This window comes from Gekko japonicus, unplaced genomic scaffold (assembly GCF_001447785.1).
Source record: "Gekko japonicus isolate JY-2015 unplaced genomic scaffold, Gekko_japonicus_V1.1 scaffold1918, whole genome shotgun sequence".
Lineage (NCBI taxonomy): Eukaryota > Metazoa > Chordata > Lepidosauria > Squamata > Gekkonidae > Gekko > Gekko japonicus.
In genome coordinates, this window is record NW_015174895.1 from 322,552 (window position 1) to 343,634 (window position 21,083).

A 21,083-nucleotide genomic window follows, 5' to 3' on the forward strand; every position below is an offset into this window, starting at 1 on the left:
TCTGATTTCTCTGAATCGCTTCCGGGCCCCTTCCTTGGTTAATCCCACCCTCTCACGCACTCTCTGCTTGAACAGCTTGAAGTCTGTTCTCTCTTCGCCCTCCATCTGCCCAGACACTGAAGCTAGGACACCACTCAACTGCGGTCTCAGCTTTTCCATGTAGAGCTCTGAGGGAACCTTGTAGTCAATACAGACTTGTTCAAAATCCTGCAGGAAGGCCTCAATGTCTTCCCCTTCCTTGAACCAGGGGTACGTCCAACGGTCCCCTCTCCCTGTGGCATCTGGAGGAGATTGGCCCTTTTCAAGTTTAGCCATCTCAAGCTCATGCACCAGTCTCATTTTTTCTCGCTCTAATTCCATCCTAGCTCCAGTCTCCCCTTTCTGCCTTTCTCTTTCCATCTCCATCCTAACTGCAGTCTCTCTCTCCTCTTTCTGCAGTCTTGCTTTCTCTAACTTAAGGTCTGCCTGTTTAAGTTGCAGCTGGAAACGTAATGTCTCTTCACTCAGGGATGCCATTGCTTTCTCTGATGTGTCCTCCACCGACATGAGACCTGCAGCCCCCGTTCGGGTCTTGCGTCTAGCAACAGGCATGTCCTCTGATTTTTCTTTCCCAGATCGGAGGAACATGCACTACTTAACTCTAGCCTCACTATCCAGTTGACCCGACAACTAGAACATAAAGAAAACCTTTTCACCACACCTTACCAGACCCTTACTTGGTCTTGCAAGCACCTTAAACATTCTTTCTGCAGTCTTGCTTTCTCTAACTCAAAGTCTGCCTGTTTAAGTTGTAGATGGAGGCGTAAGGTCTCTTCACTCAGGGATGCCACTGCTTTCTCTGATGTGTCCTCCACCGACATGAGACCTGCAGCCCCCGTTTGGGTCTTGCGTCTAGCAACAGGCATGTCCTCTGATTTTTTTCCCAGATCGGAGGAACATGCACTACTTAACTCTAGCTTCATGATCCAGTTGACCCGACAACTAGAACATAAACAAAACCTTTTCACCACACCTTACCAGACCCTTACTTGGTCTTGCAAGCACCTTCAGACAATGGGGCTTCCTTAAGCCCAAAAGCAAAAAAAAAAAAATTTCCCCTCTCTGCTAAGGCCAAATGGCACTCTGCCTCACCAGGGTCCAAAATTAGTCCATCCCACCACTACAGCCACCATGTCACCTGGGGTGTCACCTGATGCTGCCACCACTCTGGATTTAGGATCCCTTGAGAAGGCCCAGAGCACCCTCCCAAGACCTTCAGACTTCACTTTTGGCCGAATAATAGGCGTGAGGACCAGGCAGAGTGAACAACAAAGAAAAGGTTTATCTTATAGGAGGTCAAACAAACAAGGTGCAGAATAATAACAGTAAGTGGGTGAAAAGAAAAGAAATCAAATGCCCTAATGCATCTAAATATATTTACAGGTCAAACAAACAAGGTGCAGAATAATAACGGTAAGTGGGTGAAAAGAAATCAAATACCCTAATGCGTCTAAATATACTGTCCCTACCTAGCTCACTATCTCAAATGGCCTTAGACTACTCACCCTTCCCTCAGGATGACAGTTTCTTCCCCATAGCAGCCTCTCTTCTGGCTCTGTTCCCTGGGAAGAAGAACAGCTTTTCCTCTTGTGCCAATTCTTTTATTCCCCAGCCCTCTTCTTCCCTATTGGTCAAAATCAGTGCCAAAACTTCCCAAGGCTTTCTGGAGTTTGTAGGCCCAGCCTCCCCTACTGCTAGCCAGGCTCCCTGGGCCTAGTAGGCCTCTGGTGGCACAGCCCAGATCATGACAGTATTACACCAGTGCCCATAGCCGTTTAGCTGATGCTGCACAATGGACAGGAAACACATGGAGAAAGGGAACCAAAGCAACAATATGATAATTCCCCTCTTTCTCTTCACATGGGGTGGCCTAGCAGAGTACCATCCTAAGCAGACTTACACCTACATCCACTGACTTCAGTGGGCTTTGGAGGGTGTCACTGGCATTTGCACACGAAGCAAATAGTAAAGGAACTCTCTGGGCCATTTACAGTGAGGTGGCACAGAAACTGTGTGCATACACAGCCATCTGCACAAGGCTAAAATTCCTGGATATAGAAAGAGGCAAACAGAGTGACATAAACATGTGCAAAGACTTGTATATGAAGCATGATCCAGTCCTGTGTTGTGGCTCACAGAGAGCATTGCCGTGGAATTTAAATGTGCCCTTCATGGGCATGCAGGGATTATAACACTCTAGCCACTGTGTAGAAGAGGCAGCTGATGTGTGCATTCCTGTAATGATCCTACCTCATCCCCTCTTCCTCAGACCTCTAGTCCTCAAGTCATTCCTACCGAGAACAGTAAGCATCCCTTTCAGATGTGCCTCTTCCCAAGCACAGTGTGTGCATGACTGTAAAAGATGACGGGAACTTATTTGGACCTTTGGTGACTCCCACCATGAGTGCTACAGCTCCCAAGGCCAGTGGCTCATATCCACACAACCTGTAACGCCCATTATTTTAACCAAAAAACCCCAACGTTTTCCTACTATAACCCAGGAATAAACAGTCACAGGGAGTATTAGCTACTGCTAATATATAAATATCAAATCAAACACTTGTTTCCAACATAATTCTGCATCTTTTACTCTTAAAATAAACTCTCTTATCTGCTTGTTTGGTTCGGTTCTATTCCAGTATAAAAGAAAAGGACACCACGTCTCAATAAACTTTTTCTGTGCCCCACTCCTACCATCTTTCAGTGGTAAATGAATTCTTTCATGTATCTCCTACGTAGACTTTTAAAAGAAATTTCACATATTAAAGACTACTCTAGTCCTTTCAGGACATAAAGATGACGTTGACAAAACAAAATTAGTGTTTTCAGCAGGGAGAGGCAAATCAGTTGAAGAATAATCATTTTGAGGATACAAAAATGTCAAGGAGGGAGGGTTCAAATTCTTTAGTTGGCTTGGAGACAGCAAAGAGAAGACGCCGTACTCGTGGGCAGCAGGTGCTTTTAAAGACCTACACTTCTCGAACCTTCACTGTATACACAATATGTACAGAGAAGGTGAATGTCTTTCTCTGTTATAACAGATGGCTTATAATTCCAGCATGATTAGCATACTGGGAATAAGGAATCTTAGACTTCTACTGCCTTTTTTATTTATCTTAACCAGCACACGTTTCATTTGTGTATGCTCAACAGCTGCACTTGCATCTAACCTCTGAAGGGTGAAAAATAATTTACCTTTCTGTATCAGAAGGATAATAAAATGGCTGTTAGCAGAATGGGAAATGAAGACACGGGTGGGCAAACGCTACTCTACCAATTATCAGATAGTACATACAGGCATTGTAATTTAGCGAGTATGAACTGCTCAGCCGCCGTTCGAAAAAGCATAAATTGCCAAGGCCTATGTCGTGCATCTCATTTAACAGATAGCACTTTAAACTCTCTTAAACACACCGAACACACCAGCCAATTTTTAATGCTTCCATGGAACCCATTCCCCCAGGGATAGTGAACTCACTGATAAGGAAATAAATTGAATAAGAAAAAAGCCTACTCAAAGAATCTGATGGGGTGGCAAAGGAAAACACGACAAGCCGATGCTATGTGAAAAAGCTAATCTGTCATCTGAAATCCTATTTTTGCCATCTCACTTTTGTTTCCTTTGCGACAGATAGTTCTGTTTTTTTAAATTAAATAAATAAATAAATGTAGGATTCTCGGATTCATGATTGTGGACAGGGATTCCTGTGCCATCAGAGAATTTAGTCTCCCAATAATCTCTCAGTTTTCCTTTTTAAAAACTGCATAAGATTCTAGACTTATCAGCATGAAAGAAGAGGCTGAAGCCAAGCAGGAATTGAGAAACATTTGTATTGACCCAAGGCTGAGACTTTGCATCAATTATCTTCCATCCCCATAGCCATTAAGCCTTGGCCTCGAACAGCCCACCAAACCCCAACCTTCACAGTGGCCCCTTAATCGTTCCAATACCTTAACAGAAACTAGATCTCGGTGAGGAATGGACCACGCCAAATGAATAAAATCTGAAAATCTGTTTACTTTACTCTGGACAAGGGGGACTCAATAGATGTTGTTTACCTTAACTTCCAGAAAGCTTCTAATAAAGTTCCTCATCAAAGGCTCCTAAGTAAGCTCAATCATCATGGGATAAAAGGACAAGTCCTCTTGTGGATCAAAAACTGGCTAAATAATAGAAAACAAAGAGTGGGTATAAATGGGCAATTTTCACAGTGGAGGGTGGTAAGCAGTGGGGCACCCCAGGGCTCAGTACTGGGTCCGATGCTTTTTAACTTGTTCATTAATGATTTGGAGCTGGGAGTAAGCAGTGAAGTGGGTAAATTTGCAGATGACACGAAATTGTTCAGGGTGATGAGAACCAGGGAGGACTGTGAAGCACTCCAAAGGGATCTGTCGAGTATGGGAAAGTGGGAGTCAACGAGGCAAATGGGGTTCAATGTAGCCAAGTGCAAAGTGATACGCATTGGGGCCAAAAATCTTAACTATAAATACACGTTGATGGGGTCTGAACTGGCAGAGACTGACCAAGAGAGAGATTTTGGAGTCATAGTAGATAACTCACTGAAAATGTCGAGACAGTGTGTGACTGCAATAAAAAAGGGCAATGCTCTGCTGAGGAATATTAGGAAGGGAATTGAAAACAAATCAGCTGGTATCACAATGCCCATGTACAAATTGATGGTGTGACCTCATTTGGAATACTGTGTGCAATTCTGGTCACTACACCTCAGAAAGGGTATTACAGCATTGGAAAAAGGATGGAAAAGGGCAGCTAGAATGATAAAAGGGATGGAACACTTTCCCTGTAAAGAAATGTTAAAGCGCTTGGGGCTCTTTAGCTTGGAGAAATGACGACTGAGGGGGGTGACATGATTGAGGTTTACAAGATTATGCATGGGATAGAACAGGTAGAGAAAGAAGTACTTTTCTTCCTTTCTCACAATACAAGAACTCGTGGGCACTCAATGAAATTGCTGAGCAGTCGGGTTAGAACAGATAAAAAGGAAGTACTTCTTCACCCAAAGAGTGATTAACACTTGGAATTCACTGCCGCAGGAAGTGGTGGCGGCTACAAGCATGGACGACATTGGATAAACATATGGAGCAGCGGTCCCTCAGTGGCTATTAGCCACAAGGTATAGATAGGAACTCTCGGTCTGGGGCAAGTGATGCTCTGTATTCTTAGTGCTTGGGAGGGCTTCTAGTGTCCTGAACCTACTAGTGGACCTCCTAATGGCACCTGGCATTTTTGGCTACTGTGTGACAGTGTTGGACTGGATGGGCCATTGGCCTGATCCAACACTGGCTTCTCTTATGTTCTTATGATTTCTGTCACCTGGTGATCAGTTGTAATGGCAGGAGATCTCGGTCCATCACCTGGAAGTTGACAAAATTACCTGCAACCCAAAGTTGTACAGGAGAGCTGAGTGGGTTCCAGGACACAATGCACTTTCACCCATGCTGAATAATGCACTTTCAATCCACTTTCAATGTACTTTAATCTATTATTTGCAAGTGGATCTTGCTGTTTCACACAGTGCATCATGAGTGCAAAAACTGAAGGCCAATTTAGAGCAACAGTCCAGTCAAAAAGTTCTTACCCATACAAGATCTCTGAGCATTTCGGCCCTTGTGCCTGACATAAGTCAGAGCATATAACAATCCACTGCCCGTGTGGACATGGCCCCCATGATATGAGCTCCACAACGACATGTGGGATGGGGGCAGGGAAATTAACTTATAAACATGACCTCAAACCTGTAAGTGTAACAGCTTTCTGGCAGCAGTGCAAATGGCCATGGCATTAAATTGAAACCGGGCCTCCAATTTATTAGAACAGAATTGGGGTTACTAATTTCAGAAAAACAACCAAAACAAAGTAGTAAATAGTAACATGTAGAAGCATCCTTGTTTTTGTTCAGCTGCATGAACTGTGTAGTATTGCTGATGCTAGTAATAAGCATTTATAAGAACCCTTTCCCCCCCAGTAGCTCAAAATGCTTCACGTACGATCTCTTTCCACATCTCTGTAAGGTAGGTCAGTCAATACTGTCTGAGCCTGAGAAACAATGGTGTCCTGCTCAAACATTGGGACTTCTCCACCTTTCCCTTCCAGCATCAGTCCTGCACACCTCCTAAAAAGGTTCCACAGAGGTCAGAGGACCCCTGGTGTGGTCTGCTGTAAGGGACGGAAGACTGCCACATCTACCCCCTTGGCCCCAAGCATGACTGTCCACGAGGACAAGAAACTATCGTTTGCACCAGGGCTATATTTGGGCAGGAACGCTGGCTCCCGAGTTGGCCACGCCCAGCAGGAACTCATTAGCATAATAGGCCACACCCAACAGCAGAAACTAATTAGGATTGGCTACATTCGGGGTGTGTGGCCTAACATGCAAAGGAGTTCCTGCTACAAAAAAAGCTCTGGGTTTTGACAACAAACAAGGTAAACAGAATAAGAAGCAAAAGGTGGGTGTGGCTGGATGACAACACTTCTGGTGATATGGGGGTGTGGCCTAATATGCTAATGTGCTGTGCTGTCAGGGTGTGGCCTACTATGCTAATGAGTTCCTGCTGTTGGGAGTGGCCTGTTATGCTAATGAGTTCCTGCTGGGCTTTTTCTACAAAAAAAGCCCTGGTTTGCACCAAGATTTTTACCAACTTTCCTGCTTACTGTCATCAAACATACATTTTGAAAGGATTCCTTATACACTTTGGCCTGAGAAATAAAGGGGGTAAACCACACAAGCATAACCTATGTCACCGGAGGAAATGACTGGTGTAAGAGAATGGCTTTGTATGCTCCCATGTTGTCGTTTTCCCCTCGCTCTTCTACAATGCCACTGCAAAAAACCTTTTGCAGTCCAACAGGTGAGTGTATGTTCTGATGCTGGTGCCACAGAAATATCCACCCAACAGTGATCTGAATGAGAATTCAGAGTATAGACTGGACAAAGCAATTACACATTCTAACGGTGCCATTCCAGTAAGAATTCAACATCTGAATCCATCCCTTTTGGAGGGCATTCTCCTTATGCTGCTGTACCACCACTGTAAAAGCCACATTTCTTTCCTGGGGCTTGATTTCACACAACCAGTAAGACGGGTGGGAGCAGAGAGTATAAAAGAATGGGGAAATGGAGCCTCTCTAGAATGGCTACCAACCAGCCATAACGATATTTGATGAAAAAGTTGACCTATAAATACATTTCACATGCCTACTTCCTGGCAGCCAATGATGAACATTTCACAGTAGATTATGTATCTACCTTCTCATTACCCTACTCTTATTTACCACATTACAATATACTTCTGGCGTAGACAACATGCTCTCGGGAAATAACAGCCTGTCAGTTAACTGGTCTTTTAGTTAAAAAAGAAATTGGGACACGGCAGCCTTGTAATGCTGACCTGATTTCCTTGTTGCCTACAGCCACTGCAAAGCACGATGGGATATGAGAAACAATTCTTAGCAGCAGATAGAACAAGGTTACTCATGAATGCCTAAGCCTTAAGTCATCTGCAAGTTGCCTCACAAGCGCAAGACTGTAAGCAGCTGAACAGAACCAGAGCGGAACCAAAATGGGACATTCATGAAAAGCTTCATACCCCTTGAATAGCGTGCACCCACCAGCACTCTTTTTTATTAACTGTGCATGGGGTTCTCCAAAATGGGCCGATATGTTCACCAATTCAAAATGAAGGCTTTCATCCCTCAGAGTTGGCTTTGTGACTCCATTGTGCGGCCAACTCTGATAGGGTCCCTGGCTAATGCTACGTAGCCAGTTTAGTGTGCGGCCAGTCTTTCCTGCCCACACTCTGATATGGCTTCAGTGACATTATCACTAAATCTGACTTGATTTTCAAAGTCATGATACCATCACACTGCCCACCTAATCCCCCCGTTGGCAGGGAGTCTCCCAGGCAGAAGGCCTTGTTTGTTTTTTAAAGGTACCAAAGCTGCAGCTCCAGGTGAAGGAGCAACTGCAAACAGGTAGGATTTCATGACACCTTTCCTCTATTTGTCCTAAAGTTTGTTTTTTGTTCGTGAAAATCTGTTTCATTCCTTAATACAAAGACTAATCACGAGGATGGTATCAGATAGCTGCTAAAAACCAAACACATGAAGTGAGAGTTCAGCTGTACTTAACCTTTTCTGGATTCGAATTGTTGTAATGATCCCAGATTGCAGTTTTCAAAATCTCTAAATTTTGGGATCTTTTTTCTATATTGACACATTAGCTAAACCACACCCATGTTTCTGCCATGGCGTCCCTATCCATTGCAGAGGATTCAGGGCATGTTCTAGGATACACACTCAATTCATGAGGGGCACTGGCCAGGTCCCACCTGTCTGATCAGAATTACAAAGGGGTTACACTGTGAATTCTGAATCTGTGGCCAGGGAACACTGTGAGTCCCACAGTGATCAGTGCTATAGCCTCTGTTACATATTGTTAGAGTTGCCAGACCCCCTGGTGGGGGCGGGGTACCCTGCTGCCAGGCCCCACCTCTCTACTGCTGATCAGCTGGCCAGCAAGGAGACCCCCCCAAAAAAGGGAGGAGCACCCGATGTTTTAGCAACATGCCTATGTGACTTCAATGTGAAGCGGAAGCGACCTAGGCTTGTCAGGGACATCAGGGTGATGCTCTGGCTTTGGGGCAAAAACTCTATGGTAGAAGCTAAGTCTACCATAGAGTTTTTGCCCAAAAACCAGAGCGTCACCCTGATGTCCCTGATGAGCCTACACCACTTCCGAGTCACATTGGAAGTCACGTGGGCATGTTGCTGAACTGTTGGATGAAAATCCCTGCTCTCGGTAAGCCCCCACCCTGGCCAGCTGCCGGGAGGGACTTGGCAACCCTACATAATGTCTATGTAAGACCACCGGTGGAGATGTTCCAAAGCTCTGGAACAGGTTGTCCTCAACATGCTGAAGACACCAACTACACATCATTTTAAATAAGTCTCCAAAAGTGGTCATCTCTGTGTATGGACTGTGTCTAGAACCCATAGTCAAGCAGCACTGAGAGAACATGATGAATGTTAATCATGATGGAGTGGAAGAAGTAATACTGGTAGGGAAGGCGGAGGTCTAGAAAGGAGTTGTGCTACCCGCCTTAGATGGTATGGCTTTACTGGTAACAAATGTAAGCAAGCCTCGCTTTTCCCTCCCCTTGCAATGTCTAGTGCCAATTTTTTATCTGAATTTTTTCCCCCTGTTGTGATATTTGCACATTAGCAGACATCACACTTTACTTTTTTTGATTTTTAAAAACCTTGTCTGTACTTTTCTACAAACCTGGGGCGTCCCCTGGTTTGTAGAAACCCGTACCCTTGCCCTGGGTGGCCCCATGGTGTGGATTTTTTAAAATCTGCATGGTGGGACCACCTATGGCCATTGGGGCAATTTCACCTTCTGCCCTTTACCCTTTACAGAAAAAAAAGATGAAGTACATGCTTGCTGCAGTTCATGTTCCCTTACCGATATTCTTCTGCCACTCATAATTAGTAACAAGACGTACTTTGAGCCGATGTCCTGTCCTTGTGCCCTTTACAATCCGCAGCCAAGACTTTGTGAAGTGTGGCAGGGCGTTCTCGGAACTTGATTATTCACTTGGTCTCAATGAGAAACTGCCCCCACCTTTTTGAGAGCTGAAAAAGACTTGCTGTTTTTTAAAATGGCATTTCAACTTATGGAATAATGGCCCATCGGCAATCCATCATCATCCTGGAAGCCTCAGCATGCCACGCATATCTCAAGGACAGGACATATGTCATATCAAGGTGACCTTTACAAAAGCAAATGAACGAGGCTTGGGTGAGGGGGGGGGGGCTTTCCGAATTACCATCTGGGGAAAATAAATTGACCTCCAGAACAACAAACCAGTCATGTTCCAGCAGCCATCAGGGCTACAGCACCATGGCACACAATGTACACAGAGGGAGAAGGAAACATTGAGCCACCTGGACAGTACACTGCTGCTTACCCGATCCCATACTACAGTTCTGACCTGGCATTGCAAGAATGTGCCAGAATGAGCTGATTTTTTAAAAAAAAGTTATTTCAGAAGAAGCTCACAATTAGTAGTGCCAATACAATTTGAGCAGAGTAAGAATTGCCCACTGCTCATTCTGATCTGGGCAAAGCAGCAAACCAAATACTTATGAAAAATAAGCCAGAATTAGTACATGGAGAAGCTAAAATGTATTAACCAGTGTTCCCTCTAAGCTGAGTTAGTGTGAGCCAGCTCACAGTTTTTTAGCCTCCGGCTCACACCTTTTTGTCTTAGCTCAGGAAAGACGGCTCCAGAGCAAACACATTTGTGCAGTAGCCAAATCGCTCGCTCACAACTTTAATGCTAGTAGCTCACAAAGTAGAATTTTTGCTCACAAGACTCCACAGCTTAGAGGGAACATTGGTTGTAACACCAAGGTTCAAAACAAGAATCTTGCAACTTTTGTCTTCTTAGGCAATAGGCAGCCTATGGAGCATGAGCAGACATCAAACACCAGGGAACTGATTACCTTTCCAATACAAACAGCACCATAAAGTCCAATGCAGTGACTTTTCCTAACATTAAAAAACTGTCGTTTGTGTTCTCAGTCCCACAGGAAAGATAAGTAGATATGAAGTCTGGGTCACCTGATGCCCGGGGATAGTAATCCACATGACTGTAACAGTTCTCTGTTAGAGAGGTGACCATGATGGTGAGACGTCAGTGTGGCAGGGAGTGCTCATGTTTGCATTCAGAAGACATTTGCTGAGATTTTAGTGAAGTGCACACCCAGCAACCAAAAGAAGAACCTTGGGGGTGAATCTGAAAAGCCTGAGATCAGCACCAGCCCTTAGCTCTGCCCATATCCTTCCATTTGAGTAAAACATAAGTCTAGTGCGCCATAGAGTGTTGAATCCAGCAGCAGGTTTCTGCTAACAGAAGGGGGGCTTGCCAATTCCATTGCACACCCCTAATTCACATCTCATGCGGTTCCTTAGGGTCCCCTGTGCCCAGGAAGCATTTCAGGATGCAGCAGAACAAGGGAAGCAAGAAATTCCCATTCTGCTGGATCAAACCATAACACCCCCAGTTGTCTGATCTATCAGGATCAGGTCCCAAGGCTACATACGTAGTTGTTGTAGATTTTCCAGCTGTGGTCTTGGCATTGTAGTGCCTGACATTTCACCAGCAGCTTTGACTGGTATCCTCAGAGGTATAACACAGAAAGATGGAATACTCTCTGTGTCACTGTGAGAAGAAAAATGATAGGCAGGTAATTTATATCTACTCAGGAAGGTGGGGTAGGGCCGAGTCATTATCTTGTAGGAGTTCCCCAGGCTGTGATATGCTAATGGAGGACCTTTCCTGAAGAGGTTCTTCTGCATATGGATTGGCTGTTGAAATTCTAATTTTATCTTTAGTGCTATTATAAGATGTAGAGCATTTTTTGTTTTTCAGGACAGGAAATCATCTCCTATTTTTTTAAAACTCTCTTCTTTCCTGTTGAAATTGTGTTTATGTTTATGAATTTCAATGGCTTCCCTGCGTCATCTGACATGGTAATTGGAACTGTTGCCCAGACTTTCAGAGTCTTGGAATAAGATACTGTGTCCTGTTTGAGTTAGGCTATGTTCAGCCACTGCTGATTTTTCAGGTTGGCCAAATCTGCAGTGTGTTCCATGTTCTTTTTTTCTTGTCTGTATGCTACACTGTGTGGTCCCGATGTAAACCTGCCCGCAACTGCAGGGTATGTGGTATACTCCTGCAGAAGTGAGGGGGTCTCTTCTGTCTTTTGCTACATACTTACCTCCCCATTTGTTTCCTTCCTGAAACTGAATTCCCCATGCTGGATCTTTAACCAGTACCTCAGCAACAACATTAACCACAGTTAACTTGAAATTAACCTGCTTAATTCAGAATTTGAGAACTACTTGATATTTTTCAGCTTCGTATTATTCATAGCTATGTATGTACACTAGACCAAACCACTGATCCATTTAGCTCAAGATTGTCTACTTTGACTGCGGCAGCTCTCTAAAGTCTGAACAGAAACCGGTCTCTGCACTCCTCTACCTAGGGTTGCCAGCACTGGGTCTGGAAATTCGTGGACATTTAGGGATAGAGCCTGGGGAGGGTGATGTTTGGGGAAGGGAAGGCATTCAGTGGGGTTTAATGCCATAGAGTCCACCTCCCAAAGCCACCATTTTCTCCAGGGGAACAGATCTCTGTAGTCTGGGGATCAGTTGTAATTCTGTGAGATCTCCAGCCCACACTTGGAGGTTGGCAACCTCTGCCTGAGATACCAGCCAATGGCCTTGAGGATGGGAACCCCTACACCACAAAAGTGCACCAGAGTCAACATTACACAGAGGAATGCTCCGCAGATGCAAATAAAGTGTTGCATATTTCAGTAACGATGACAGCATTTTCACAGTGATATTCCAACTATAAAATTCAAACCCAGCGCAACCCTTCATATCAGATCTTGGAAGACACTGAATTAAAGTAGGGGGCACTAGGGAGATCAGCAGAGGACAGCAAGGAAATCTGTGCTTGGATCATTACCTTGCATCTGCTGTTACTACTCTAATAGAGCTGTTTCTAATGCAGAGAATTTCCCAAGTGAAACTGATACATGTTCATATCTCTTTCCAAGGTTGTTTTCTCCTTTCTCGCTGTTAGGCTTTCTGGAACCTAATAATGGGCTTTCAACACCACCACCACCCCCCGGCTACAGACTTGTAATGCGTCTTTCTTTAACAATTAGCAATCTTATAAATTACAGTTTTGAAATACAATGTGTACTAAAAGCTCCAATTTAGCATATGTCTCATTGCAAATTAAACAATTGGGCCTGGAACTGACAAAGCTGGTGCATAGTGCTACTGGTTAGATTATCTGGACAAGTAGGATACATCAGACCAATAAGATTAGTAAGGAGGAGTACAAAAACTCAAGTTACCAGTTGCAGCTTTAAAATCCAAACCTGGTAACCATATCCTGGACTGCCAGCAAAGGCCAGAGGCCCCTTGATGGCTAATAGCCATTGTGGTTGGGGGCGGGGGGGGGGGGGAAAATCCACATTCAGAGGCATTAAGCCTCTGAATCCTAGAGCCAGAAGGCAACATCAAGGGAAGGCCTCAGCCTCTCTGCCCTGCTGTTGGCCCTCCAGAAGAACTGGTTGGCCACTGTGTGAAATGGGATGCTGGACTGGATGGACCACCGCTCTGATCCAGCTGGGCTCTTCTTATGTTCTTATGATGAGCCTCCCGTGCATTGCTGACCATATGGCCTGGCTGCCACTTCCTGTGAGTGCCGTCTTTTACCATCCAGTTTTACCCCACATCCACTTATTCCATCACCTATTTTTCTCTCTTTTATAGGTCATTCTTACAAACCTCTTCCCTAACCCATTTCCTCTCAATATCCTCCCCTTTTCCTTAGTTTTTCTCTCTAACCAGCATTAATTAATGGGTCAGGCAGCTATATTTCTGGAAGGGCTGCAATCAAAGAGAGTAAGTAATTCCCTGTAACCAACAGAATCGTTTATAACCTTAATGCCAAGCTCAAAGGTCCAGGCATACTTTAGAATGTATGAATTGTCAGCATCAAATATGTATTAAGATTAATAAGAATAACTTGATGTTTCCCCCCCCAAAAGCTTTTACTTGCTTACCATGACACCATTCCTAAATAAGAAACTTCCTTCAGTTACTACTGACTCCCTGTAAGCAAACAGATCCAGGTAGTCAGCTGTGTTGGTCTGAAGCAGTAGAACAAATTTAGAGTCTAGTGGCATCTTTAAGACCAACAAAGGTTTATTCAAGGTATGAGCTTTCATGTGCAAAGCACACTTTATTAAATACTTTGAAAAAAATTGGAAAAGTGTGCTTTGCACATGAAAGCTCATACCTTAAATAAACCTTTGTTGGTCTTAAAGGTGCCACTGGACTCTAAATTTGCTCCCTGCGAACACTCTGCCATGCTCAGAGTTATAGTAGACAAAGAAGGGCTGCGGTCAGACATGCCTTTAGATCCAACTTCAAAGCTGATGCCTGATGGATCTAAAGTGGACCATCAGACAGCAACATCTGGGAAAGGTTCCGCAGTCATCAGCATCCCGTCCTGGTCCACCCCTAAAATGGAGTAAAAAGACTCCTGGGAAACTCCAGTCCTAATGCTTGCCAACAGGCCACAGATGGAGTTTCCCTAATCTGACCACTCAAGCATGTTCTCAGGCCATCAGGATGGTTTGCTCATTCCATACTGACTAGGCGCCATTTTTTTTTGCTCACTTAGTGAGATGTGCATAACCGCACCATCGTCCCCATCTCTAGGCCAGCTTTGTATGAGCAAAAGCAGGCAAAATAATAAAACCCTTGCCCGTCCACACCATCTGATCGTTCAGTGACAGGCTGATTCCACAGCGAAACGGAATGTCTGATCAAGTGACTGTTCCAAAAACCAACGGATGAAATAGGAGCGCTTCCCAACCATGCCAAAGAGCACGTCTGACCGCAGCCGAGGATTCGTTTCAGGATCGCTCAAGAACAAGGTGACTTGAAAAATTCACTGCGAGCTAAGGGGAAAGGTTGCTGGGCAGAGGTGGGTGGTTCCAATCACTTTAAGGAACACCTCTACCACAGATTTTTCTTCTTTAAAAAAGCCAGACATTTCCTCCACTATTTACATTACAGCTATCAAATCACAACCCCAACTCTGGTTGAATGGAAGGAGAGTGCCTGATTTCAAAACATTCCTGGGAGGGGTATACCATGGACTTCACTCAGACATTATACAACTCATGCCTGTTCCCATGCACTATAAAGGAGGGGGAAACTGGGGGAACCACCCTGGCCAGCTATACCCTCTTGCTGAGCATTTGCTCTTCCTGTTTCAGGTATTGTAAGGCTTGGAAGAGGCCAGATGCATAAACTTGCAGTCGTGCCTTTGGATGAGCCACCTTCTGAAACCTGAACCAACCTAAGACACCGGTTGTTCTTTTCTCTTTTTGTTGGTTTGACTTGTCTTGCATTTTGGTATTTATTTGCTGCTGCTGTGAGCCACTTTGGGGCCCCATTGGGGAGAAAAGCAGGATACCACTATCTGTGTAACAATAAGCCTTGGCTATGGCCCTGGGGAGGAGGAGTTCATCTGAGGCAGGGCTTCCCTGGTCACCACCCCAGAATCCTTCTGTGTTCAGCTACGGAAGGTGTGAAGAGTAGCTGTGAGCATGGACAGAATGCCTCTCCCTTACCAATGCGTAAATGCAACTGCAAGTCACCCAGCAAGGAAGGACTCCCAAGCCAGATGCCTCATCATCCAAGGAGGCCTGAGGTCTGGCACCTCTCAGTGAAATATTCTGGGGTCCTTTCTGCATTTGCCTGCCATTCTGGATTTTCTCAGTGTTCAAGTCAAGGCAAGTTAAGTCCACAGCGAAAGCGCATCCAAATAACCCAGGACAACAGCAGGCTGAAAATGGGCTGACCACTGAAGGGAGGTAATGTAACGCAGAATGGGGACAATACCCAGAATAAAAAGAAGGTTGAACTTGATTTTAGTGCAGAATGGGGGGGGGGGGAACCTGGATTAAAAAGAAGGTTGAATTCGATTTTAGTGCAGAATTGCTTGGAGGACACTACGGTGAACATGGATTAAAAGGAGAGTGCAGAAAGGGGCATTGTTAAAAGATGTATACCTGGAGGCTCGAAGAGGGACAGATCAGACTGTGCGAGCAAGCAGCCGACCTCTCCTCTTACCATTGCCTCCTCTCTTTTCTTCCAATTAAAATATAGCTGGCCCCAACATTTTCAAAAATGTTTGCACCCCTGACAATAAGTCTATGCACTTATTCTATAAAACTCAGGAACAAGGGCGTCAGAATAACATTCTTTCTTTTCTTTTTTTTAAAGCCAGTGTCTTACCTCTCCTTGCCAGATGGGATTGACAGTATTGCACATGATCTTGGACCTCTTCTCTTGTCCGTGATGAGGAAGAGCTGGGAAGATGCTATGCTTTCCAGGCTGGATTGAGATCTTTAAATAAGGGTCCGGATTGAAGAACATCCCTTTCTTCAGACCAAAAGCTTGGAAATCTGCAGAAGGTTGAGCATCCTCATTAGTATTCACTGGTCTGCTCAGCAAGAGACTGCACATTTTTCTAAAACATATGAGTCACCGTCTCTGCCACAATGGGCTTCCCTAGTATAAGAACATAGCAGAAGCCCTACCGGAATCCTAAATCCTTCTCATCTGCCATTTTATTTCCAATGGTGGCCAAACAGATACTCCTGAAACTAGGGTCCAGGGACTTCTGGGTGTCCATGCATACATTCCACAGGATCATGAGTCCTTTTTAAGAACAGAGGGTAAGCCCCTCTCACATCTGTTTAGCAAATGTGGAAAACAGAATAAGGTTAGCTTTTAGGTAAGAGAAAGGAGGGGAACTGCCTCCTCCCTCTTTTGAAGGTCTTGCATTGCCACCATAGCCCGTGGTCCCCTAGCTTCCAGATCACGTCAGACTATTAGCTACAATAAAAAAGCTCAGTCCTAGGAACTCTTAGTGGCTGAGTGGCAACCAGGAGGTATAAAGGAACCACTCAGGGGGCCCTTTCTATATGGGAATAGGCAGGGCTATTTTTGGGCAGGAACGCACAGGAACGGAGTTCCTGCTGGCTCCTGAGTTGGCCATGCCCAGCAGGAACTCATTAGCATAATAGGCCACACCCAGTAACAGAAACTCATTAGGATTGGCTACATTAGGGGTGTGTGGCCTAACATGTAAATAAGTTCCTGCTACAAAAAAAGCCCTGGGTTTTGACAACAAACAAGGTAAACAGAATAAGAAGGGAAAGGTGGGTGTGGCTGGATGACCACACTTCTGGTAACATGGGTGTGTGGCCTAATGTGCTAATGAGCTGTGCTGTCAGGGTGTGGCCTAATGTGCTAATGTGTTTTGCTGCTGGGTGTGGCCTATTATGCTAATGAGTTCCTGCTGGGCTTTTTCTACAAAAAGAGCCCTGGGAATAGGATTGTAGCCTACTGCAATGCTTACTGTTCATATCACTTATCTTGTTAACAGGAATGTCCTCCTTTTCATCATTGTATTATCACACATCTTGGACAGTTTTTGGTTTGCATTGGTTTTTTCCCCCAGTTCAATAATGTAGTCCTCCTGCATTGTTTATTGGAAGTCTCCACTGTCTAACTGAACTGTTTTCCGTATTTTGGAATTTGCCTTGAGTATCAGTGGGAAAGGCAGGCTATGAATGAAGTTAACAACAATAACCTTAGGCATAAAATTCCTGATATAACTCTGTTTTCCAGTACAAAAGCTTTCAGCACACACACCTGTCAGGGGAGGGGCAGATACCACGCTCTCTTCCCATAAACTGAAGTTCAGGTGTGCATCTCTTTTTGTTTGTACTGACCTCTTTACATTTCTATAAGCAGTTTTCCAGGCTCCTTTCCACTCATGTTCAAACAAACTCTTGGCTAGATGTTATTAATTAACTCAATTTCCCGGGTACACCGTGGGGTCAAGAAATATTTTCTGTTGTTGGTCTGAATACAATTGCCAATCAGAACCCCTGCCCAATTGGAATATATGATTAAAGGTATGAAACCTAACTGTTGGCATTGCAACGCAAAAGAAGGGTGGTATTCTCACCTATGGTGGGAATGCCCAAAGGTTAGAGATTTCTGGGAAAAGGTACGGGGAAAGATAGTAGGGTTATGTAAGGTGGATCTTAAAATAGATGGAGATTTATTACTTATGGGCATACTGGGAAACTATAACATTGAGAGACAAAACCAAGATATTTTTAAAGCAATGCTGTGATTGCATATGGTTGGAAGGAGAACTTGAAGTGGTCTTTAGATAGATGGAACGACTATTTATACAAATATATTCAATCAGATATATTGAAAGTATTAAACAAGATAAGGCATGGGATGGAAAGATGAAGGAGATAAAAAAGAAATGGTCGGAATACTTTCAATGGGTAAATAATGGAGAAGCCAATTCCGTTATACTGGAAAAAATGTGCTCATGGTTAAAAATTTAATTTGAAGTTATGTGATGGTCACCTTGTGGGGGGTGGGATATAAAGGGGGGAAAGGCATCATAAGAGAACAGGGACTGTATTGTAATGTAATAATAATTTATGATGCAAATAAAAAAGTAAATAATTAAAAAAAATGAATACAACTACCAATCGGCTTCAATGGGTGATTCCCAAGTTCTTGTGGGAGAGGGTGACATAGTTCCTCTATTCACAAGTCCCAATGATTGCAATGGGATTTAACTGTATGTGACTACTAAAAGCGAACTGCTAAGATCTGTGAGTGTTGGGGGAAGGGGCCTATGGGGACACAACATGAGCTGGAGGTCTCCAAAGATGACCAGAATTTCCTGTTTGTAACTGGAAACTCAGTGCAAGACTTTGGCCTTAAAATCCTATGAGAGCTGGGGCAGGGATGAGGAAAGTGTGGTGCACAGTGAAGCCCCGTTTAAGAAGCGTGCTTGGGGAACTGAAAACATGGTCCCCGTGTATAGTTGGAGGACACATAATACAGCTACTTTGGTGAAGTTAAGTGGATCTAGTTTTGGTCACCATCTGGATGGGAGACCTCCAGCGAACACCGGTTCTCTAGGACACTGCCTTCACATCCATGGTGGAAGAAAAATAAGATACAGACAAAAATGAATGAGAAGAAGCCATGGATGAGTCCTCCGCCATCCCTAGCAGCTTAGACAACCACACCATTCAGAGAAAGAAAAATCATGCAAGGATGGAAAGTCCATCCTCTTCTCTCTGACTGGAGGCTATAAGTAGGACCACCTGGGGAATGGCTGCCTCAACTACTATGATGAGCTTCACAAATTTCCCCTTGGTCTCCTAGGTGACACCACGGACAATAACCTAAACTTTGGGAAATTCTCTCTCCCCTCTAGAACTTAGGAAAGAAACCCAGACATTTCCAGGTAAGTTCCTTCGGCTCCCTTTATATGCAACTGCCAGTTTATGCTATTTCCACAGAAATAACAGTGGGCTGGATTCCGTAGATCTGCTCTGCTAATTTCAGTATCTTCCCCTGACGTGAGACGTTTTTCCACCAGCAAAGGAATCTCTTGCATCAGGGGAAGAGGTCTTGGGCCAGAGGAAGCTCCCGCTATTGTCAGAACAGATCAATGGAATCCAACTCAGCAGCTAATTTCATTCTGATTATGTAAATTATTGCCGTATTGCTATTTTAAGAGGGAAGTCCTTATCACTGGACAAGAACACTACAGGGTCCAGCAAATTAGAAGCCATCAGCAGCTGGATGGTGGTGGGAATAAGAATAATGAACTAACATCTGGGTTGCAACCCAGCCTGCATCATATCTAGGAGCTGACAAATCTTAGCTTCTGAGTATTCTGCCCAATCTCAATTGGTGGTATTACCTTTTTTTTGGGGGGGGAAGAACAGTACATCTCAGCTACTGGCTTTCATCAACTATTGTGATAGGTTTTAATTGTATGCTGATTTGAGAGTCAATTTGGCAGAAAAAAAGGTAAAGGTAAAGGTTCCCTTGCTCGAAAGCCAGTCGAATCCGACTCTAGGGTTGCGGTGCTCATCTCCGTTTCAAAGCCGAAGAGCCAGCGCTGTCCGAAGACGTTTCCGTGGTCATGTGGCCGGCATGACTAAACACCAAGGCGCACGGAACGCTGTTCCCTTCCCACCGAAGTGGTACCTATTTATCTACTTGCAATTTCTTGTTTTCGAACTGCTAGGTTGGCAGGAGCTGGAACTAGAGACGAGAGCTCACTCCGTCATGCGGCACACTTGGGTCTCGAATTGCTGAACTACCGACCTTCCACAGCCTGCAGTTCAGCGTCTTAACCACTTGAGCCACCGCAGCTCCAGAAAAGCAGAAAAGCCGGGTACAAATACACAAAGAATGTACTAAAGTAGGTAAATAAAATATATTTTCCCTTAATCGCAATGGCTCTAAAAACATGTTCCCCATGACTACTGACTTTTAGTAGACGTAGAAGTTTTCATAAATAATAAAAAATACGAACAAATTCAGTGCACTTTCCCAAGGCATTTGTTGGGGGATGTGAACTGAAGGGATTCAAGAGAGCAGTTACCACTCTGTGTATATTTTACAATCCAAACCTATTGATGAATGACATTAATATACCATACATCATTTATGCTTGGTCATAAATCATAGGTTTCTTCACAACGAGTGGTGCATATCAATCAGTGTGAAAATGTCAGGCCATTTCTCAGAAACAGATCACTGGAGCAGGAAGAAACAGAAGGCAGAGCAAGCACATTCCTATATGCTTTCCCAATCACTCAAACAAGTATGAAGTTCATAACAAGATGAAAGAGTAAGGTTGTTCTTGTAGGCAACTGTACTAATTGAAATGGCATTTGTTGTTGTTGTTCAGTTGCACAGTCGAGTCCGACTCTTCACGACCCCATGGACCAGATCACGCCAGGCCTTCCAGTCTTCCGCCGTCCTCTGAAGTTTGCTCAATTTCATGTTCGTTGCATCTATGACACTGTCTAACCATCTCATCCTTTGCCGTCCCCGTCTTCTTTGACCTTCAATCTTTCCCACCATCAGGGTCTTCTCCAGTGAGTGCTCCCTTCTCATTTGGTGGCCAAAGTATTTGAGCTTCAGTTTCATTATCTGGCCTTCCAGGGAACAGTCAGGGTTGATTTATTTTAGGATTGACTGATTTGATCTTCTTGCAGTCCAAGGGACTCTCAAGAGCAATCAAACAGTCCCATAATGCTCAGTTGTACTGAATTGGAGCAATGGCAGCTATGGGATAATGGACGTAAATCTCGGTTTCTGTTTAGAAGATAGCCAGTACATTGGGCCAATCAGGAGCATGAAAGATCCCAGGTAAGCCATGAGGCATACTGGGCAAATCATTATGTCTCTACCCAGTCCATCATTTTAAAAGATAAAATGAGCTAAGGATATAGTAGGGTGCATCCTACCCCCATTCTGGTGATGGAAAGTGCCATCAAGTCACAG

The 21,083-nt window shown here is 44.3% G+C and overlaps 1 protein-coding gene across 1 annotated transcript in view; it reads right to left on the reverse strand.

The window, feature by feature from the left end:
- HECW1 (HECT, C2 and WW domain containing E3 ubiquitin protein ligase 1) overlaps nucleotides 1–21,083 on the reverse strand; it is a gene marked incomplete at its 5' end in the record, with an annotated part of 168,454 nt that overhangs the window by 127,980 nt on the left and 19,391 nt on the right. The window contains one exon of the mRNA XM_015424960.1: nucleotides 15,963–16,132. Within this exon, the coding sequence (XP_015280446.1) occupies nucleotides 15,963–16,132 (170 nt within the window). The remainder of the gene's footprint in view (nucleotides 1–15,962; nucleotides 16,133–21,083) is intronic.